The following is a 20,744-nucleotide window of genomic DNA, read 5'->3' on the forward strand; positions in this document are numbered from 1 at the left end:
TGTGCCGCGTCTTTGCTTTGTGCCGCGTCTTTGCTTTGTGCCGCGTCTTTGCTTTGTGCAGCCTCTTTGCTTTGTGCAGCCTCTTTGCTTTGTGCAGCCTCTTTGCTTTGTGCAGCCTCTTTGCTTTGTGCAGCCTCTTTGCTTTGTGCAGCGTCTTTGCTTTGTGCAGCGTCTTTGCTTTGTGCAGCGTCTTTGCTTTGTGCAGCGTCTTTGCTTTGTGCAGCGTCTTTGCTTTGTGCAGCGTCTTTGCTTTGTGCAGCGTCTTTGCTTTGTGCAGCGTCTTTGCTTTGTGCAGCGTCTTTGCTTTGTGCAGCGTCTTTGCTTTGTGCAGCGTCTTTGCTTTGTGCAGCGTCTTTGCTTTGTGCAGCGTCTTTGCTTTGTGCAGCGTCTTTGCTTTGTGCAGCGTCTTTGCTTTGTGCAGCGTCTTTGCTTTGTGCAGCGTCTTTGCTTTGTGCAGCGTCTTTGCTTTGTGCAGCGTCTTTGCTTTGTGCAGCGTCTTTGCTTTGTGCAGCGTCTTTGCTTTGTGCAGCGTCTTTGCTTTGTGCAGCGTCTTTGCTTTGTGCAGCGTCTTTGCTTTGTGCAGCGTCTTTGCTTTGTGCAGCGTCTTTGCTTTGTGCAGCGTCTTTGCTTTGTGCAGCGTCTTTGCTTTGTGCAGCGTCTTTGCTTTGTGCAGCGTCTTTGCTTTGTGCAGCGTCTTTGCTTTGTGCAGCGTCTTTGCTTTGTGCAGCGTCTTTGCTTTGTGCAGCGTCTTTGCTTTGTGCAGCGTCTTTGCTTTGTGCAGCGTCTTTGCTTTGTGCAGCGTCTTTGCTTTGTGCAGCGTCTTTGCTTTGTGCAGCGTCTTTGCTTTGTGCAGCGTCTTTGCTTTGTGCAGCGTCTTTGCTTTGTGCAGCGTCTTTGCTTTGTGCAGCGTCTTTGCTTTGTGCAGCGTCTTTGCTTTGTGCAGCGTCTTTGCTTTGTGCAGCGTCTTTGCTTTGTGCAGCGTCTTTGCTTTGTGCAGCGTCTTTGCTTTGTGCAGCGTCTTTGCTTTGTGCAGCGTCTTTGCTTCGTGCAGCGTCTTTGCTTTGTGCAGCAGTTTATGCTTATGAACTCTGGTATCTTTGTGATCCTGTGGGTAGTCATTTGTGTGTTGGTTTTGTTTGCTGCCAGCAATAGTTTGTATTTGTACGTGAAGAGCTTCAAGTATTTGGTTGCTGCGTTCCTGGCATGCCGAACAGCAGGGAGAGGCAGGAGCGATACCAGAGACTCCAGCAGCGTCGAAACATCCGGATGAGCAGCCAGCCGACATCCCGTGAAGTCTCCCCAACACCACGCCGCATACCAGGTGGTTCTAACCCGGATGTACGTGAGGCTGTCCAGACGATGGTCACCGAAGTAACCATGTTTGACCAGATCATGGAGAAGATCAACTCTCTAGTCGCAGAAGTACAAGAGTACAAGGAGCAGAATGATGCCCGACTACAGCGCCATGAAGAGGCCCTTGAACATCGCATGCAGGAAGGCACTCTAGATCAAGAACAGCCAGCAGACAGTAACCTCCATCAGCCACAGGAGAGAGAACTAGACCAGGAGGATCCAGTTCAGCAACTCCGTCGCCAGCTGGAGGAACGCAACAGGGAGCTGGAGGAGACCCGCCTTCAACTACTGCGGATGAACGCTGCGCCCGTGCCTGTGGTACATACCCGAGAACAGGAAATTCAGGAGCTCCGCCGCCAGCTAGAGGAACGGAACAGGGAGCTGACTGAGGCCCGCCAACGACTACAGGGGTCAGGTGTTGCACCTGCACCCATGGAATGTGCCCAAGACCGAGAGATTCAAGAGCTTCGTCGTCAACTTCAGCAGCGGGACCAGGAGCTAGCAGAGGTCCGCCGTCTCGCCCCCTCAGTACAACATACCATGACTAGGTGTCAAGACCACCATCAGCAGCCTCCTGTCATTAATGGAAGCCGCTCTCCTCCTCAGCCTCTTCCTCGGAGCCGCCCCCACACTCCAATACAAAAGCAGCAGCTGTATCCTGAACGTCAACACACGTATGAACCACAAACATCCCTGCTACAGCAGTTCCGGCATAGGTCTTCGCCTCAGGGTCCCCAGTCAGCACATCCTTCGTCGCAGTTGTCCTGCACACCATTTTCCTATGTGTTTACGAAGGAAACTGTCCCGCACTTCAAGGGGGGATACTTCTGCTTCACAGCCGCTCAAAAAGAACCAAGCAATTTAGAATGTTGGATTCGGACAATTGAGAACATTGTGAAGCCAGCAACATCAGATATGTTCATTCAGGCAGCACGGGCAAACTGCAGAGGTCCAGCCGAACTAATCATTAATTCCCCTCTCTTCGACTCAATCACAGAATGGGACACATTCAAGGCAGCTCTCCGTAGTAAGTTCCGAGGTACCTGCACCTCCTCGGACTTCTACAAGGTTCTATACGACATCCGGATGACACCAAGCCAGGCACCAATGGACTTTTTTGCAGTTGGAAGGGCACATCTACCAGGGATACAGGGATCACCACGAGGCCATTGGTGATCCATCCGAACTAGTGAAGAGGGTCTTCCTGTGTGTCATCCCCGCATGGCTCCAAGACTTCCTCTCTGTTAAAGAAGATGGTAGCCCAACCCAGATAGCCGAAACAGCACAGCGCATCTGGAATTCACGCAATGGCATAAGGCATAGTGATACTTCACTAGCAGAGGAAAATCCCTACCTCCCTGTATGCTATGCCGGTAGCTACTGAGTGTTCCAGTCCACCTTATCATCGATCACCTGTCAGGGAGAGGTGGTGTGAGCATCATCGGGTAAGAACTCACGGTACATCTGAGTGCAGAGCCAGGGCTGAGATCCTAGATCCACAGTCTCCACGACGACGATGCTACCATTGTAGAGGTCCAGGACATTTGGTGAGAGATTGCCCCTTTCGTGAGCGCCAGGGTGACCAAGCTCCAGGAACCGCTGGCAGGTTCAATCCAAGGAGCACCTCACGTGGAGACGTTACCTCTCAAGAAGGGAATGGCAGTGATAGGGTCTACCGGACGGCCAGTTGCGGAACTCAGTGTTAGTGGTTCTTCAGCCCGCTGCTTTATTAATACAGGATCCGAAGCAACAATTATTAAACCCCAAGCTCCCAAGCGGATTGATCCTCATAACCACCTACATCGGAGAAAGACTCAGTATTCTGCGAGGCATGTCTGGTCGACCAATCAACACCCTGAGTGAAGTAACCCTTGTTTTCTGCCTAAACTCAGACCTTGAAATGCACCATACGGTCACTTATACTGATGCCCAATCCCTGCAGCTGAGTGTAGTGAGAGTGACCACACCAGAAGTTCCAGAGAATGCTGAAGAGAGCCGCTTTTCCCCATCTTGCTTGTCGCCACCTGACATCTCTTCCGCTGTGCACCTTTACCGAACCACAGAGCTTCCACCACACAGTGGGCGTTTCTTAGAGGGTGTAGTGGCAAGGTCTTGCTCTGATGATGGGGATGTTTTATTTACACCGCAAGTAACAGCTGTGTGCATATCTGGATCACTTAGGAGAAGATCAACGCCAGGAGTTGCAGAGTCTTCTGTGTAGTTACAGTACCCTTTTTGATGGAGGTGAGGATGCTGTGGGCCACATCCCAGGCATTCAGCACAGGATTGATACTGGGCAAGCAACTCCTGTATATACCCGCCAGTGGCGTCTCCCGCAAGCAACCCGTCAAACAATACGCATGCGCTAGGGACCTTGGTCCAGTACGCCCAGGCTATGTGCCATGCTGGATCAAGGATTGCTGTTACTTCGATGCGCTAGGGACCTTGGTCCAGTACGCCCAGGCTATGTGCCATGCTGGATCAAGGATTGCTGTTACTTTGATGTGCTAGGGACCTTGGTCCAGTATGCCCAGGCTATGAGCCATGCTGGATCAAGGATTGCTGTTACTTCGATGCACTAGGGACCTTGGTCCAGTACGCCCAGGCTATGTGCCATGCTGGATCAAGGATTGCTGTTACTTCGATGCGCTAGGGACCTTGGTCCAGTATGCCCAGGCTATGTGCCATGCTGGATCAAGGACAAGGATTGCTGTTACTTCGATGCGCTAGGGACCTTGGTCCAGTATGCCCAGGCTATGTGCCATGCTGGATCAAGGATTGCTGTTACTTCGATGCACTAGGGACCTTGGATTGGTACGATCAGGCTATGTGCTATGCTGGATCAAGGATTGCTGTTACTTCGATGTGCTAGGGACCTTGGTCCAGTACGCCCAGGCTATGTGCCATGCTGGATCAAGGATTGCTGTTACCTGTGTGCTAGGGACCTTGGTCCAGTATGCCCAGGCTATGTGCCATGCTGGATCAAGGGTTGCTGTTACTTCGATGCGCTAGGGACCTTGGTCCAGTACGCCCAGGCTATGTGCCATGCTGGATCAAGGACAAGGATTGCTGTTACTTCGATGCGCTAGGGACCTTGGTCCAGTACGCCCAGGCTATGTGCCATGCTGGATCAAGGATTGCTGTTACCTGTGTGCTAGGGACCTTGGTCCAGTATGCCCAGGCTATGTGCCATGCTGGATCAAGGATTGCTGTTACTTCGATGCGCTAGGGACCTTGGTCCAGTACGCCCAGGCTATGTGCCATGCTGGATCAAGGGTTGCTGTTACTTCGATGTGCTAGGGACCTTGGTCCAGTACGCCCAGGCTATGTGCCATGTTGGATCAAGGATTGCTGTTACTTCGATGCACTAGGGACCTTGGTCCAGTATGCCCAGGCTATGTGCCATGCTGGATCAAGGATTGCTGTTACTTCGATGCGCTAGGGACCTTGGTCCAGTACGCCCAGGCTATGTGCCATGCTGGATCAAGGATTGCTGTTACTTCGATGCGCTAGGGACCTTGGCCCAGTACGCCCAGGCTATGTGCCATGCTGGATCGAGGGTTGCTGTTGCCTGTGTGCTAGGGACCTTGAATTGGTACGACCAGGCTTTGTGCCATGCCAATCAAGGATTGCTGTTAGCAGTGTGCTGTAGGGACCTTGGATTGGTACGATCAGGCTTTGTGCCATGCCGACCAAGGATTGCCGTTAGCTCAACCCACTAGGGAGCTTGGTTCCAGTGTGCCCTTAGCTGTGTGCCACACTGGATCAAGCAAGGCTGTTAGTTGTGTGCTAGGGAGCTTGGACTCAGTACGCCTTGGCCGTGTGTCACGCTGGTTCAAGTGCTGCTGTTAGCCTGCTGTAGGGACTCTACTGTCAGTGCGCCCTTGGCTGTGTGCCACACTGCAGTAGAGATTGCTGTTCATCTGTTGGTTCCACTGCACCACGTCGTGTCCTGGGAGTATTGAGACCAGATGCAACCAGATGTTACCAGATGCTCCTGATTTTTGTTTTATGGTGATGGGATTTTTATTTAATATTACTGTTCTTTTATGATCACCTGTCAAACTTATTTCCGCTCCTTTGTGTTTGTCAGGACTCAGGCTTGCTTTTATCTTCCAGGTTTCTGCTGTTCGCTTCGACCCAGAGCGGGGAGGGATTCTGTAAGGTGGTCTTGGATGCTGCATCTCATCCTCTCTGCTCTCCCGCTCTGACTGCCGTGTTGGAGGATTGTATCGCATGTCTCACCTCGGTTTTGGGCTGTTTTTTCTCGTTTTTATTGACTTTTATTGTTTTATTTTAATTTCCCCTTTTTATTGTGTTTTCTGTTAACATTTTTATTTATGATTTGACGAGACATTTTTATGACCCTTTTATCTTCAGCTTTTATTCATTTTAGTTTTTTTTAACATTCAATAAAGTTTTAAGGTCTCGTTTTTACTTAGTTTTCATTTTAAGTTGTAGGGGAAGCATTTTTACGATCAGTGTTTATTTGTTCTTTTTAGTTATCGCTTTTCTTTTTCTTATGATTTCTATTTTATACTTTGTTTTATTTTTGTTCGTTTTTATACACAGTTTTAGCTTATTTATTACGAGAATATATTTTGTGTAAATGATTGGCCTCTGACGTCATCGGGGCATTGAAAAAGGAATAAATAAACAGTACGAGTCTCGACTCGTACGAATGTGTTTCGTTACCCTCCGAAGCTTTGAACACAGAGACGATCACGGAAGATAATAAGTTAAGTACTGAGATCCTGATATTCTTGCATAGGAGCTGGAAGTGATCTTAAGAACATTTTTATTGGATAATTAGAACATCCTCTTATTTATTTATTTACTTTTAAATGAACTTGGCTGTTTTTTTTTTCTTTGTTTTATTTGTAGCTTTTAAGATTTCAATGTAGGAAGTCTGAGTGATCTTTTAGTTTTAGTTTTCCTGTTTCGGTGTCACCAGACTCGGGTTTTATACTGTCGTTTTTTCTTTTAGGTTTTAAGGGGTTTTAAGCTTTCAGCTCTGACGCCAGACTTGCTGGTTTTGTCTTTGTTTTATGGTAAGGCCTTCAGCCAGGCTCTCCACTCTGGAAGTCTTTTCTTTTAGTTTTTGCATACGACAGTTAGTAATTTTAGGTGCCTTTAGAACATATTCTTTTACTTATAAATTTTCTTAGATTACTTTTTAGTATGTATTTTATCATATGGTTAGGCTGAACGTCAGAAAGTGGTATTCACACTGGAACACCCCTATTCATGATTCAGTCTCCCCCCACGCTACCACTTAAGGGGATTGAATTGACAGGAGTTAACCAGGTCTATTTGCGCCTGTATCCCCCGCCAGCATCAAGGGAGGTCAGAATTCAAAATGAGTGCCTTGATGAACTGGGACGGGACCCCTGGGTTAGACGGATCACACTACAACGGGAGGGTTTTGGTGGCTTTTGCGGTGAGATGTTCCAGTGAATGAGTTAACGCTCTTGAGTAATCACTTTCTGATGTTGAGACGTCCAGCATTATTTGAATGTCATGCATGCTTTTAAGTAGTCGTTGGTGAGCTTCTTTTACTTTTGGTGTTTGTGTTTTATGTTTTGCTGTTTTTCCCTCTTTTACAGGTTTTCAGGGTATTTAGTTTTTACTTTTGGTAGTTTTTAGAGCTTGGCTTTTTTCTTTCAGCTTTTTTACCTTCTCTCTTTCAGAGTTGGATTCTTTTATTGCTAATCGCCAGCTCGGCTAGTTAGTTTTACTGTGGCTCACTTAGTTTAGGATGTTTTCATTTATTTTGTATTAACCCTTTTATCCCCAGCCAGTTCACTTTTGGTGGTGCAGTGTCTTTGCTTTGTGCAGCGTCTTTGCTTTGTGCAGCGTCTTTGCTTTGTGCAGCGTCTTTGCTTTGTGCAGCGTCTTTGCTTTGTGCAGCGTCTTTGCTTTGTGCAGCGTCTTTGCTTTGTGCAGCGTCTTTGCTTTGTGCAGCGTCTTTGCTTTGTGCAGCGTCTTTGCTTTGTGCAGCGTCTTTGCTTTGTGCAGCGTCTTTGCTTCGTGCAGCGTCTTTGCTTCGTGCAGCGTCTTTGCTTTGTGCAGCGTCTTTGCTTTGTGCAGCGTCTTTGCTTTGTGCAGCGTCTTTGCTTTGTGCAGCGTCTTTGCTTTGTGCAGCGTCTTTGCTTTGTGCAGCGTCTTTGCTTTGTGCAGCGTCTTTGCTTTGTGCAGCGTCTTTGCTTTGTGCAGCGTCTTTGCTTTGTGCAGCGTCTTTGCTTTGTGCAGCGTCTTTGCTTTGTGCAGCGTCTTTGCTTTGTGCAGCGTCTTTGCTTCGTGCAGCGTCTTTGCTTCGTGCAGCGTCTTTGCTTTGTGCAGCGTCTTTGCTTTGTGCAGCGTCTTTGCTTCGTGCAGCGTCTTTGCTTCGTGCAGCGTCTTTGCTTCGTGCAGCGTCTTTGCTTTGTGCAGCGTCTTTGCTTCGTGCAGCGTCTTTGCTTCGTGCAGCGTCTTTGCTTCGTGCAGCGTCTTTGCTTTGTGCAGCGTCTTTGCTTCGTGCAGCGTCTTTGCTTCGTGCAGCGTCTTTGCTTCGTGCAGCGTCTTTGCTTCGTGCAGCGTCTTGGCTTCGTGCAGCGTCTTGGCTTCGTGCAGCGTCTTGGCTTCGTGCAGCGTCTTGGCTTCGTGCAGCGTCTTGGCTTCGTGCAGCGTCTTGGCTTCGTGCAGCGTCTTGGCTTCGTGCAGCGTCTTGGCTTCGTGCAGCGTCTTGGCTTCGTGCAGCGTCTTGGCTTCGTGCAGCGTCTTGGCTTCGTGCAGCGTCTTGGCTTCGTGCAGCGTCTTGGCTTCGTGCAGCGTCTTTGCTTCGTGCAGCGTCTTGGCTTCGTGCAGCGTCTTTGCTTCGTGCAGCGTCTTGGCTTCGTGCAGCGTCTTGGCTTCGTGCAGCGTCTTGGCTTCGTGCAGCGTCTTGGCTTCGTGCAGCGTCTTGGCTTCGTGCAGCGTCTTGGCTTCGTGCAGCGTCTTGGCTTCGTGCAGCGTCTTGGCTTCGTGCAGCGTCTTGGCTTCGTGCAGCGTCTTGGCTTCGTGCAGCGTCTTGGCTTCGTGCAGCGTCTTGGCTTCGTGCAGCGTCTTGGCTTCGTGCAGCGTCTTGGCTTCGTGCAGCGTCTTGGCTTCGTGCAGCGTCTTGGCTTCGTGCAGCGTCTTGGCTTCGTGCAGCGTCTTGGCTTCGTGCAGCGTCTTGGCTTCGTGCAGCGTCTTGGCTTCGTGCAGCGTCTTTGCTTCGTGCAGCGTCTTGGCTTCGTGCAGCGTCTTGGCTTCGTGCAGCGTCTTGGCTTCGTGCAGCGTCTTGGCTTCGTGCAGCGTCTTGGCTTCGTGCAGCGTCTTGGCTTCGTGCAGCGTCTTGGCTTCGTGCAGCGTCTTGGCTTCGTGCAGCGTCTTGGCTTCGTGCAGCGTCTTTGCTTCGTGCAGCGTCTTTGCTTCGTGCAGCGTCTTTGCTTCGTGCAGCGTCTTTGCTTTGTGCAGCATTTTACGCTTATGAACTCTGGTATCTTTGTGATCCTGTGGGTTGTCATTTGTGTGTTGTTTTTTTTTGCTGCCAGCAATAGTTTGTATTTGTACGTGAAGAGCTTCAAGTATTTGGTTGCTGCGTTCCTGGCATGCCGAACAGCAGGGAGAGGCAGGAGCGATACCAGAGACTCCAGCAGCGTCGAAACATCCGGATGAGCAGCCAGCCGACATCCCGTGAAGTCTCCCCAACACCACGCCGCACACCAGGTGGTTCTAACCCAGATGTACGCGAGGCTGTCCAGACGATGGTCACCGAAGTAACCATGTTTGACCAGATCAACTCTCTAGTCGCAGAAGTACAAGAGTACAAGGAGCAGAATGATGCCCGACTACAGCGCCATGAAGAGGCCCTTGAACATTGCATGCAGGAAGGCACTCTAGATCAAGAACAGCCAGCAGACAGTAACCTCCATCAGCCACAGGAGAGAGAACTAGACCAGGAGGATCCAGTTCAGCAACTCCGTCGCCAGCTAGAGGAACGCAACAGGGAGCTGGAGGAGACCCGCCTTCAACTACTGCGGATGAACGCTACGCCCGTGCCTGTGGTACGTACCCGAGAACAGGAAATTCAGGAGCTCCGCCGCCAGCTAGAGGAACGGAACAGGGAGCTGACTGAGGCCCGCCAACGACTACAGGGGTCAGGTGTTGGACCAGCACCCATGGAATGTGCCCAAGACCGAGAGATTCAAGAGCTTCGTCGTCAACTTCAGCAGCGGGACCAGGAGCTAGCAGAGGTCCGCCGTCTCGCCCCCTCAGTACAACATACCATGACTAGGTGTCAAGACCACCATCAGCAGCCTCCTGTCATTAATGGAAGCCGCTCTCCTCCTCAGCCTCTTCCTCGGAGCCGCCCCCACACTCCAATACAAAAGCAGCAGCTGTATCCTGAACGTCAACACACGTATGAACCACAAACATCCCTGCTGCAGTAGTTCCGGCCTAGGTCTTTGCCTCAGCGTCCCCAGTCAGCACATCCTTCGTCGCAGTTGTCCTGCACACCATTTTCCTATGTGTTTACGAAGGAAACTGTCCCGCACTTCAAGGGGGGATACTTCTGCTTCACAGCCGCTCAAAAAGAACCAAGCAATAGAGAGTTGGATTCGGACAATTGAGAACATTGTGAAGCCAGCCACATCAGATATGTTCATTTAGGCAGCACGGGCAAACTGCAGAGGTCCAGCTGAACTAATCATTAATTCCCCTCTCTTCGACTCAATCACAGAATGGGACACATTCAAGGCAGCTCTCCGTAGTAAGTTCCGAGGTACCTGCACCTCCTCGGACTTCTACAAGGTTCTATACGACATCTGGATGACACCAAGCCAGGCACCAATGGACTTTTTTGCAGTTGGAAGGGCACATCTACCAGGGATACAGGGATCACCGCGAGGCCATTGGTGATCCATCCGAACTAGTGAAGAGGGTCTTCCTGAGTGGCATCCCCGCATGGCTCCAAGACTTCCTCTCTGTTAAAGAAGATGGTAACCCAACCCAGATAGCCGAAACAGCACAGCGCACCTGGAATTCACGCAATGGCATAAGGCATAGTGATACTTCACCAGGAAAATCCCTACTACCCTAATCGCCCTCCATGGGGTCGGGATTTGTATGCTATGCCGGTAGCTACTGAGTGTTCCAGTCCACCTTATCATCGATCACCTGTCAGGGAGAGGTGGTGTGAGCATCATCGGGTAAGAACTCACGGTACATCTGAGTGCAGAGCCAGGGCTGAGATCCTAGATCCACAGTCTCCACGACGACGATGCTACCATTGTAAAGGTCTAGGACATTTGGTGAGAGATTGCCCCTTTCGTGAGCGCCAGGGTGACCAAGCTCCAGGAACCGCTGGCAGGTTCGATCCAAGGAGCACCTCACGTGGAGACGTTACCTCTCAAGAAGGGAATGGCAGTGATAGGGTCTACCGGACGGCCAGTTGCGGAACTCAGTGTTAGTGGTTCTTCAGTCCGCTGCTTTATTGATACAGGATCCGAAGCAACAATTATTAAACCCCAAGCTCTCAAGCGGATTGATCCTCATAACCACCTACGTCGGAGGAAGACTCTCAGTATTCTGCGAGGCGTGTCTGGTCGACCAATCAACACCCTGAGTGAAGTAACCCTTGTTTTCTGCCTAAACTCAGACCTTGAAATGCACCATACGGTCACTGTGTGTGATGTATTTCCTGGAGACATACTCCTGGGGATGGACTTTTTGAGAAGAACCACTTTTAGCCTGTCCTCAAGGTCCCAGGATGACAGCGCCTGTGTGACTTTAGAAGGCCAGGAGTTTCATGTGAATTATACTGATGCCCAATCCCTGCAGCTGAGTGTAGTGAGAGTGACCACACCAGAAGTTCCAGAGAATGCTGAAGAGAGCCGCTTTTCCCCATCTCGCTTGTCACTACCCGACATCTCTTCCGCTGTGCACCTTTACTGAACCATAGAGCTTCCACCACATAGTGGGCGTTTCTTGGAGGGTGTAGTGGCAAGGTCTTGCTCTGATGATGGGGATGTTTTGTTTACACTGCAAGTAACAGCTGTGTGCATATCACCGTTTGTGCTGAGTACTGTTTCTAGGCGGCAATGCCCTATGTGGGCAGTCAACAGCACAACAAGGCCAATTTGATTAACACAAGGCACATGTTTGGGGATGGTATCTACTGTCGAGGCTGTTTTTACGGCAGAAACCTCAGCCTCTGAGACGTCTGACTACAATCCCTGCAACTCTGCTTGTCCAGATTTGAGTGATGACCAAAGGGAAGAGGAGGATTTCCAGTGGGAGGAAGACCAGTTTGACAGAACCTTTGGGATAGAGGATTTTGGTTATGGTAGCACTGCCACTGATGTTGCTGATGATCTTCCACCATCACAAGCCCTTGCCGCAATCGAAGCTGCTAATATCCCAGATTACCCATTGGCCTTGGAGACTGAAAACCAGATGCCTGATCTGGATCACTTAGGAGAAGATCAACGTCAGGAGTTGCGGAGTCTTCTGTGTCGTTACAGTACCCTTTTTGATGGAGGTGAGGATGCTGTGGGCCACATCCCAGGCATTCAGCACAGGATTGATACCGGGCAAGCAACACCTGTATGAACCCGCCAGTGGCGTCTCCCGCAAGCAACCCGTCAAACAATACGCATGCGCTAGGGACCTTGGTCCAGTACGTCCAGGCTATGTGCCATGCTGGATCTAGGATTGCTGTTACTTCGATGCGCTAGGGACCTTGGTCCAGTACGCCCAGGCTATGTGCCATGCTGGATCAAGGATTGCTGTTACTTCGATGCGCTAGGGACCTTGGCCCAGTATGCCCAGGCTATGTGCCATGCTGGATCAAGGGTTGCTGTTACTTCGATGCGCTAGGGACCTTGGTCCAGTACGCCCAGGCTATGTGCCATGCTGGATCAAGGATTGCTGTTACTTCGATGCGCTAGGGACCTTGGTCCAGTACGCCCAGGCTATGTGCCATGCTGGATCAAGGATTGCTGTTACTTCGATGCGCTAGGGACCTTGGTCCAGTACGCCCAGGCTATGTGCCATGCTGGATCAAGGATTGCTGTTACTTCGATGCGCTAGGGACCTTGGCCCAGTACGCTCAGGCTATGTGCCATGCTGGATCGAGGGTTGCTGTTACCTGTGTGCTAGGGACCTTGAATTGGTACGACCAGGCTTTGTGCCATGCCAATCAAGAATTGCTGTTAGCAGTGTGCTGTAGGGACCTTGGATTGGTACGATCAGGCTTTGTACCATGCCGACCAAGGATTGCCGTTAGCTCAACCCACTAGGGAGCTTGGTTCCTGTGCGCCCTTGGCTGTGTGCCACACTGCAGTAGAGAGTGCTGTTCATCTGTTGGTTCCACTACACCACGTCGTGTCCTGGGAGTATTGAGACCAGATGCAACCAGATGTTACCAGATGCTCCTGATTTTTGTTTTATGGTGATGGGATTTTTATTTAATATTACTGTTCTTTTATGATCACCTGTCAAACTTATTTCCGCTCCTTTGTGTTTGTCAGGACTCAGGCTTGCTTTAATCTTCCAGGTTTCCGCTGTTCGCTTCGACCCAGTGCGGGGGAGGAATTCTGTAAGGTGGTCTTGGATGCTGCATCTCATCCTCTCTGCTCTCCCGCTCTGACTGCCGTGTTGGAGGATTGTATCGCATGTCTCACCTCGGTTTTGGGCTGTTTTTTTCTCGTTTTTATTGACTTTTATTGACTTTTATTGTTTTATTTTAGTTTCCCCTTTTTATTGTGTGTTTTCTGTTAACGTTTTTATTTATGATTTGGCGAGACATTTTTATGACCCTTTTATCAGCTTTTATTCATTTTAGTATTTTTAACATTCAATAAATTTTTAAGGTCTCGTTTTTACTTAGTTTTCATTTTAAGTTGTAGTGTTTATTTGTTCTTTTTAGTTATCGCTTTTCTCTTATGAATTCTATTTTATACTTTTAGTTCTATTTTTGTTCGTTTTTATACACAGTTTTAGCTTATTTATTACGAGAATATATTTTGTGTAAATGATTGGCCTCTGACGTCACCGGGGCATTGAAAAAGGAATAAATAAACAGTACGAGTCGAGACGTCAACGAATGTGTTTCGTTACCCTCCGAAGCTTTGAACCACCGGCAGTGTAGCCATATTTATAAAACTGAACACAGAGACGATCACGGAAGATAATAAGTTAAGTACTGAGATCCTGATATTCTTACATAGGAGCTGGAAGTGATCTTAAGAACATTTTTATTGAATAATTAGAACATCCTCTTATTTATTTATTTACTTTTAAATGAACTTGGCTGTTTTTTTTTTCTTTGTTTTATTTGTAGCTTTTAACATTTCAATGTAGGAAGTCTGAGTGATCTTTTAGTTTTAGTTTTCCTGTTTCGGTGTCACCAGACTCGGGTTTTATACTGTCGTTTTTTCTTTTAGGTTTTAAGGGGTTTTAAGCCTTCAGCTCTGACGCCAGACTTGCTGGTTTTGTCTTTGTTTTATGGTCAGGCCTTCAGCCAGGCTCTCCACTCTGGAAGTCTTTTCTTTTAGTTTTTGCATACGACAGTTAGTAATTTTAGGTGCGTTTAGCACATATTCTTTTACTTATAAATTTTCTTAGATTACTTTTTAGTATGTATTTTATCATATGGTTAGGCTGAACGTCAGAAAGTGGTATTCACACTGGAACACCCCTATTCATGATTCAGTCTCCCCCCACGCTACCACTTAAGGGGATTGAATTGACAGGAGTTAACCAGGTCTATTTGCGCCTGTATCCCCCGCCAGCATCAAGGGAGGTCAGAATTCAAAATGAGTGCCTTGATGAACTGGGACGGGACCCCTGGGTTAGACGGATCACACTACAGTATATATATATATATATATATATATATATATATATATATATATATATATATATATATATATATATATATATATATATATATATATGCACACAGGCATACGAGTTGAAGAGGACTGGGATGAGACCTTACAATATTATTATCATTATTACTTATATTCTTATTATCGTTATGGCTGTTGTTATTGTTATTGGTATTATCATCATTATGAATTATCATTATCATTGTCATTATTCATCATCATCATGGGGGCTGACGCCGACGGGGGCGCATAGCCGCATCCACCCTTCGCTTCCACCTACGAGGATCCCTCATGGCTAGACGCCAGGCAGGGACTCGGCCCATCTCTAGTTCTTCACGGCAGGTTTGGTCGATCTGCCCAAGCCATGACTTCCTCGGTCGTCCCACAGGCCTCCTCCACCCAGGGTTGTCTCGAATAGAGACGACCTGATGGGCAGGATCATCCTGAGGAAAGCGAGCCAGGTGGCCGTATAGCCTGAGTTGGCGATCACGGATTGTGCAGATAACAGGGCTTGTGCCAGTCTCACGGTGCAACCGTTGGTTGGACACATGGTCCCGCCAACAGTACCCCATGATCTGGCGCAAGGACCTATTGCAAAAGGCTTCAAGACGAGCCTCCAAGGCACAGGACAATGTCCAGGTTTCGCTACCGTATAGCAAAACTGGCATTATCAGGGCCTTGAAAACCCGAAGCTTGGTCCTTCTGCACAGGTACCGACATCTCCAAATACTCTTGTTGAGAGAGTTCATGACCCCTGCTGCCAGGCCAATCCGTCTGCTGACTTCATGGTCTGACAGCCCAGAGTTATGAACTACACTACCAAGGTATGTAAAGCTCTCTGTGACTTCAATGTCCTCGCCGCAAGCAATATATAACAGATATATAGATAAATAATTGTATATCTATTATGAGACAGAAAAATGTGCATTTATTTTTGTGTATATGCATGTCCCTGTAAATAAATATTCTTATTGTTTCTGACTGACTGACTAAACTGTCTGTCTGTCTGTCTGTCTTAACAGCAATAATTGTCATTATTGCTGTTATCGTTATCATTCTTATTATTATCATCATCATTGTTATTACCATTATCATCATCATTGTTATTACCATTATCATTGTTGTTACAAATATTACATTTATCACTATCAACATCATTATTATTTTCCCAATTAATGTTATCATTATAATTACTATTGTTAGCATTATCAAGATTATTATTATCATTATTATTATTGTCATTGTTATTGTTGTTATTATAATTATTATTATTTCCATTATTAGTATTGTTACAATTATTATCAATGTTATTGGCGTTACTATTATTATAACTTATCATCGTTATTATTATCACTGCTATTATTATTATCATTATTATTATTATTATTATTTTATCATCATCATCATAATCATCAACATCATTACCATCATCATTATTTCTACCCTTAATATTATCATCATCATCGTTATTGTAATCATTATTATCTTTATCATTATCATTACATTACTTTCATCAGTGTTATCATTAGTAAGATTAGCATTATTAGTTCTTATTCTCAACACCCTTATTACCATGAACATTGTTATAAAACCATCATTCCTTTTTCTTTGATTCACATTACCATCTCAAAACCCGAAAAGACAGACAGACAGACAGACAGTTTAGTCAGTCAGTCAGAAACAATAAGAATATTTATTTACAGGGACATGCATATACACAAAAATAAATGCACATTTTTCTGTCTCACAATAGATATACATATATTTATCTATATATCCGGTAGAAAGGCATGTTTAGACTGATATATATGTATTTATTTAAGTGAATATGTACAGGTACGTCTGCATAAAGGTTATTCTTCGAGTCCGACCACGCACAGTATCAACAAATCGTTCGTATATCAGTGTTACACAAACGAGATAAAATCCGGGTCGAGGTCTTGTGTCCTGTATCCCCATCACCTGATGTAGATATTTCGGTCTATACTGACCTTGTCTTGTTTTTATCATTAAAGAAACCAGTGTTATCTTGTTATCTTATCTTCTGGTGCTTCATGAAAACTGAAATGACTCGTTAGTATGTTCTAAATGATTTATTGCAGTCTGTTTTTTTCTTTCTTTTTTATTTGTGTGCGTGTGTCTCCTCCCCCCTCTCGCTTCTGTCTCCGAGCCACGACGTCTTTATTGCCTGTCTCGTTCTGTCTGACTGACTGTTTGTTTGCATTCTTGACTTGCTGTTTGTCATTCTGTCTTTCCGTGTGTCTGTCTATCATTCTGACTGTCTGCCTGTCGGTCTGATTATCTGTTTGTCGGTCTGACTGACTGCTGACAAAACTGTCAGTCCGTCAGTCAGTCTGCTGACTGACTAAACTGATTGACTCTCTCTCTCTCTCTCTCTCTCTATCCATCTCTCTCTCTCTATCCATCTCTCTCTCTCTATCCATCTCCCTCCCTCTATCCATCTCCCTCCCTCTATCCATCTCCCTCCCTCTATCATTCCTTCCCTCCCTCCCTCTCTCTCTAACCCTCTCTCCCTCCGCATCTTCTTGCATGCCAAACACCAATTCCTCGACCCGTATCTCACCGCTTCCATTCACTTCTAGCCCATTATATATTCGAACCGAGACCGCTGCCCATCCCTTATCGTAAGGCGTGATAACGGATATCTTTAATGAACAAGACAGCAGTCAGTCGGTCTGCAGCATTTTGTAGTCGGCACGCAGAGCAGTGCAGTCAATTGTGAGTTTCCTTGTGTCTCTTCTTTGCATTAGTTGTTGTTTTTTAGTTTTACATTTTGGGGTTTGGAATAACGTATTTCATTTCGCGTAAACCAGAGTGATTTGCAGTCTCTGCTTTGAGGAGGAATCCCTGAAATGTGGTTCATATCTCAAGGAACCCTTGCCAGTGAAGAAAAGAATTGTGTATTCACACACGCGCGCGCACACACACACACGTGTGTGGGGGTGGGGGTGGGGGGGTTGTGCGTGCGTGCGTGCGCGCGCGCGCGTGGGTGATAGAGAGAAAGGAGAGAGAAAAGTAACCATTACAGAAGTAAAATAAACCCATCATTGTACAAAACACAAAAGCGGATGTGCGCTGTGTCACCTTGAAGTTAAGCACAAAAAATAATGGCACAAAAACACCAATAAAAAAATGCATCATTATTCCCGAGCCTGTTGCTCCCTTCCCCTGTCAGTTGCAATTAACCCTCTGCAGAAGAGGTCTGGCGAGGAAAATATCAACAGCCCATTTCACAGTTATCAACCTCGTAAGGTAGTAAGCACCACGACGATAAGTAATTAGTGTAACATTAATGACGCGGTTAATAACAACATACATGTCACCACCATCACAAACCACCATCACCACCACAACCAGGAACAAAATCATCACCAACAAATCAATACAATTAATCAGCTATCACCACCATCCATTCTCATCATCACCATCATCATAACAAACGACAAAAACACCGTTATCACTAAGACAGCCGGCGTCACCGCCTCAACGCGAAATCATCAGAATCAACACAACCTACACCACCAATACGACACCACAACCTATATCACCATAACAAAATCACCACAACTAATATCACCATCGTTTCCACCCCAACCAATATCACCGTTATTATCCCCTCCACTACCAATGACACCGTCATCAATACCATACAGTCAATAGCACCATCATCACAACCACAAGAGCAAAATCACCATCACCATCGTCACAACCAATATTACCACTGTAGTCGACAACAAAACTAAAACTACCGTTACCTCTACAAGCAATAACACCACAATCAACAAAATCACTACAACCACCATCACCACAACATTAAGCTACCACCACCAATTATAATGTAATCATCGGTACGCACACAGCCGATATCATTAACATAAATAACAACTATAACAAAACAAACAACACACACAAGAACCTTATCTCATTCTACACACACTGCAAACACCATTTCAACACAGTTGATCGACATAAACACTACAGACTCCCACACTTCACATCGGCGTAACATCACAATCCGCGGAGCTGTTACACAAATATCTTGTCCCAAACAGCTGATTGACGTAAACATTATTTTTCCCAGTTAGTCGTCATTATCAAAATCTGTTACTCAGCTGATCGTCGTAAAATGTTGAATGACGTAAACGCCGATCGACATGTTCATTCATCCTATACATATAAAAAAGAAAAAAAATAGGTTGATTGACCTAAATCAGTTGATTGATATGAACGCTCCCATTCTTCAATTGTCGTAAAAAAAAAAGCTGATCGACAGAAACCATCTCATTCTTCACAGCTGATCGTTGTAAAATCAGCTGATTGACGTAAACATTGTCTTCTCACACAGCTGATCGTCGTAAACATGGCGCTAGCCGAGGGAACCTGTGTGCCTGACCTGCAGAAGGAAAGAGCAAAATGCACTTTCAACAAGGAAGAAATTACGAATATAATGGATGGTGGAGAAGAGAAGACACAATTCAGAAGGAGGCTTGGTAAGTTGTTGAATATTTTGGTATCTTGCTTTTGTTTTTGGAGTTGATTGTGATTGGTAGAACCTTTTTTTGAACCTTCGGTTGCTTTTGCTTTTTTTTTTTTTTTTGGTTGTGTTTGTGTAATTGTTCTGTTTGTTGGATTTTGTGTGATTTTCGTTGTCATTCGAGGTTTTAGGATAGTTTGTAGTTATTCTATGATGTTGTAAAATAACTATAAAGGTATAAAGAAAGTTACCTAAGAGTGCTATAGATTCTGATTCTTAGCCTCATCACTACACTCTCTGGCAAAGGCCAACAACCCCCCTCCCACCACCACATGTATTCTTATGAGAGATTTTGGACTGATTCCTATTTGTACTGCAATTTGCCAGTGAGGGAGGCCTTACTTTTAAACCCAACGTTCGCCAGGGCGGGCGAAGGGATCGCCAGGCGCTAACATCTTGCATTCCCGCTAAATCTAGCGCAAATTTGTTTACATCTGCAGTGCACATAACATAACCTAAACTTAATTATTAACCTCGAGAGAAGACGAAAATGTTTCTGCAATAGTCCTACTTTATACTATAACAAAGGAGTTAAAATTTAACTTTATGCTATAACAAAGAAGTTGAAAATAACTTTATACTATAACAAAATTAACTTTATACTTTATGCTATACTACATTTTATATTATAACAAGGTTAACTTTATGGCCCGTACTTTTAAAACCTTTTGCTTTTTCTCACGTTTTTTTCATTCGCCGAAGCGCTAGATTTAGCAGGAATCCAAGATGTTAGTGCCTGGCGATCCCTTTCGTTCGCCAGGCCTGGCGAACACCTGCCTTAGTTTTAAAAGTAAGGCCTCCCTCACTCAGATGTTCGCCTGGCGAAGCTTCGCCAGGTGAACGCCAGCATTGGCGAAAGGTTTTCAAAGTACTTTATACTATACTATATCAACTTTATACTTTTATACAAAAAATAACTTTATACTTTAACAAGAGTTTAAAAATTACAATTTTACTATTCCTAACTGATATGAGATATTGAACTGTAGGCCTACAAGGGTATCATTATGAGATATTGAACTGTAGGCCTACAAGGGTATCATTAGACACGCCTCATTATAGGGCGGTGGATCACTACAGCTATGTTTCTATAGCCAAAAGTAAACATGCCGCCATAAAAACACTTCTGATAACATTTGTGAAAAGAACATTATCCTTACAACCAAAATAACAACAACCTAAATCTAAATAAGTCATCTCGGGGGTGGGGGGTAGGGGTAGGGGGGTAGGAATACAGCTGATGTCTTGAGCTCTCGACTGGAACATCGAAGGTCTTGAAAAAAATATGTATATACGTTATTTCAGCCCTGGCGAACGTTCGCCAGGCATGATTTTAATAGGATGAAATTCCGGATCGCCCAGCGAAACCTTTCGCCAGCCCTGGCGAAAGGTTTTAAGAGTACGGGCCTAAGAGCTGACAGGTGCAGAGATCATGCCCATTGCGGCTTGGCCAGTAACAAAATCACAGTTGTTTTATAATCCTTATGCATATTTACCATCAGGTTCATTGTTGTGATTTTTTTATATATACATATATTCACATGGATTGAAGGAATGTTGTGTAAGATTCTTATGTAAGTTTAAAATTTATATAATTTTTTTTTTCTTTTCTTTCTTTCTTTTCTACCGATTTAGGTAGTGATATTTATGAACCTGTTTACTGCCTCTTTTAAACCCCTGTAGGATGGTAGACAACAATTAGATTTTATTAGTAATGTTCAAATTAGAGAGAGACTAGCTGGAATGATTGTGTGTTATAGTAGAGTGAGAAAGAAACTAAAGATATTGTTTTTCCCCATCCTTTGTGAACACCAACTGTGAATGTGTGTTTAGCTTAGTTACATGGTGTCTTTATTTTACAGATATTCATTTTTTATTAGTACTGTATAGTATCTGGTTTATTTGATGAATTGTGTTGATATTTTTATGATATGCAGTTT

General features: G+C 45.8%; 1 protein-coding gene across 4 annotated transcripts in view; it reads left to right on the forward strand.

Moving 5' to 3' along the window:
* Positions 1-16,844: 16,844 nt before the first annotated feature.
* Positions 16,845-20,744, forward strand: part of ACOX1 (acyl-CoA oxidase 1) — a 24,343-nt gene continuing 20,443 nt past the window's right edge. The window contains exons 1-2 of one of the 4 annotated variants that reach the window (XM_070118864.1): positions 16,845-16,988; positions 18,616-18,760. In XM_070118864.1, the coding sequence (XP_069974965.1) occupies positions 18,631-18,760 (130 nt within the window). In that variant the 5' untranslated portion in view covers positions 16,845-16,988; positions 18,616-18,630. Of the gene's footprint in view, positions 16,989-17,387; positions 17,523-18,312; positions 18,332-18,381; positions 18,409-18,615; positions 18,761-20,744 lie in introns of those variants that run through there. The other 3 variants (XM_070118862.1, XM_070118865.1, XM_070118863.1) reach the window with 3 other exon arrangements.

Source organism: Penaeus vannamei, chromosome 43 (assembly GCF_042767895.1).
Source record: "Penaeus vannamei isolate JL-2024 chromosome 43, ASM4276789v1, whole genome shotgun sequence".
Lineage (NCBI taxonomy): Eukaryota > Metazoa > Arthropoda > Malacostraca > Decapoda > Penaeidae > Penaeus > Penaeus vannamei.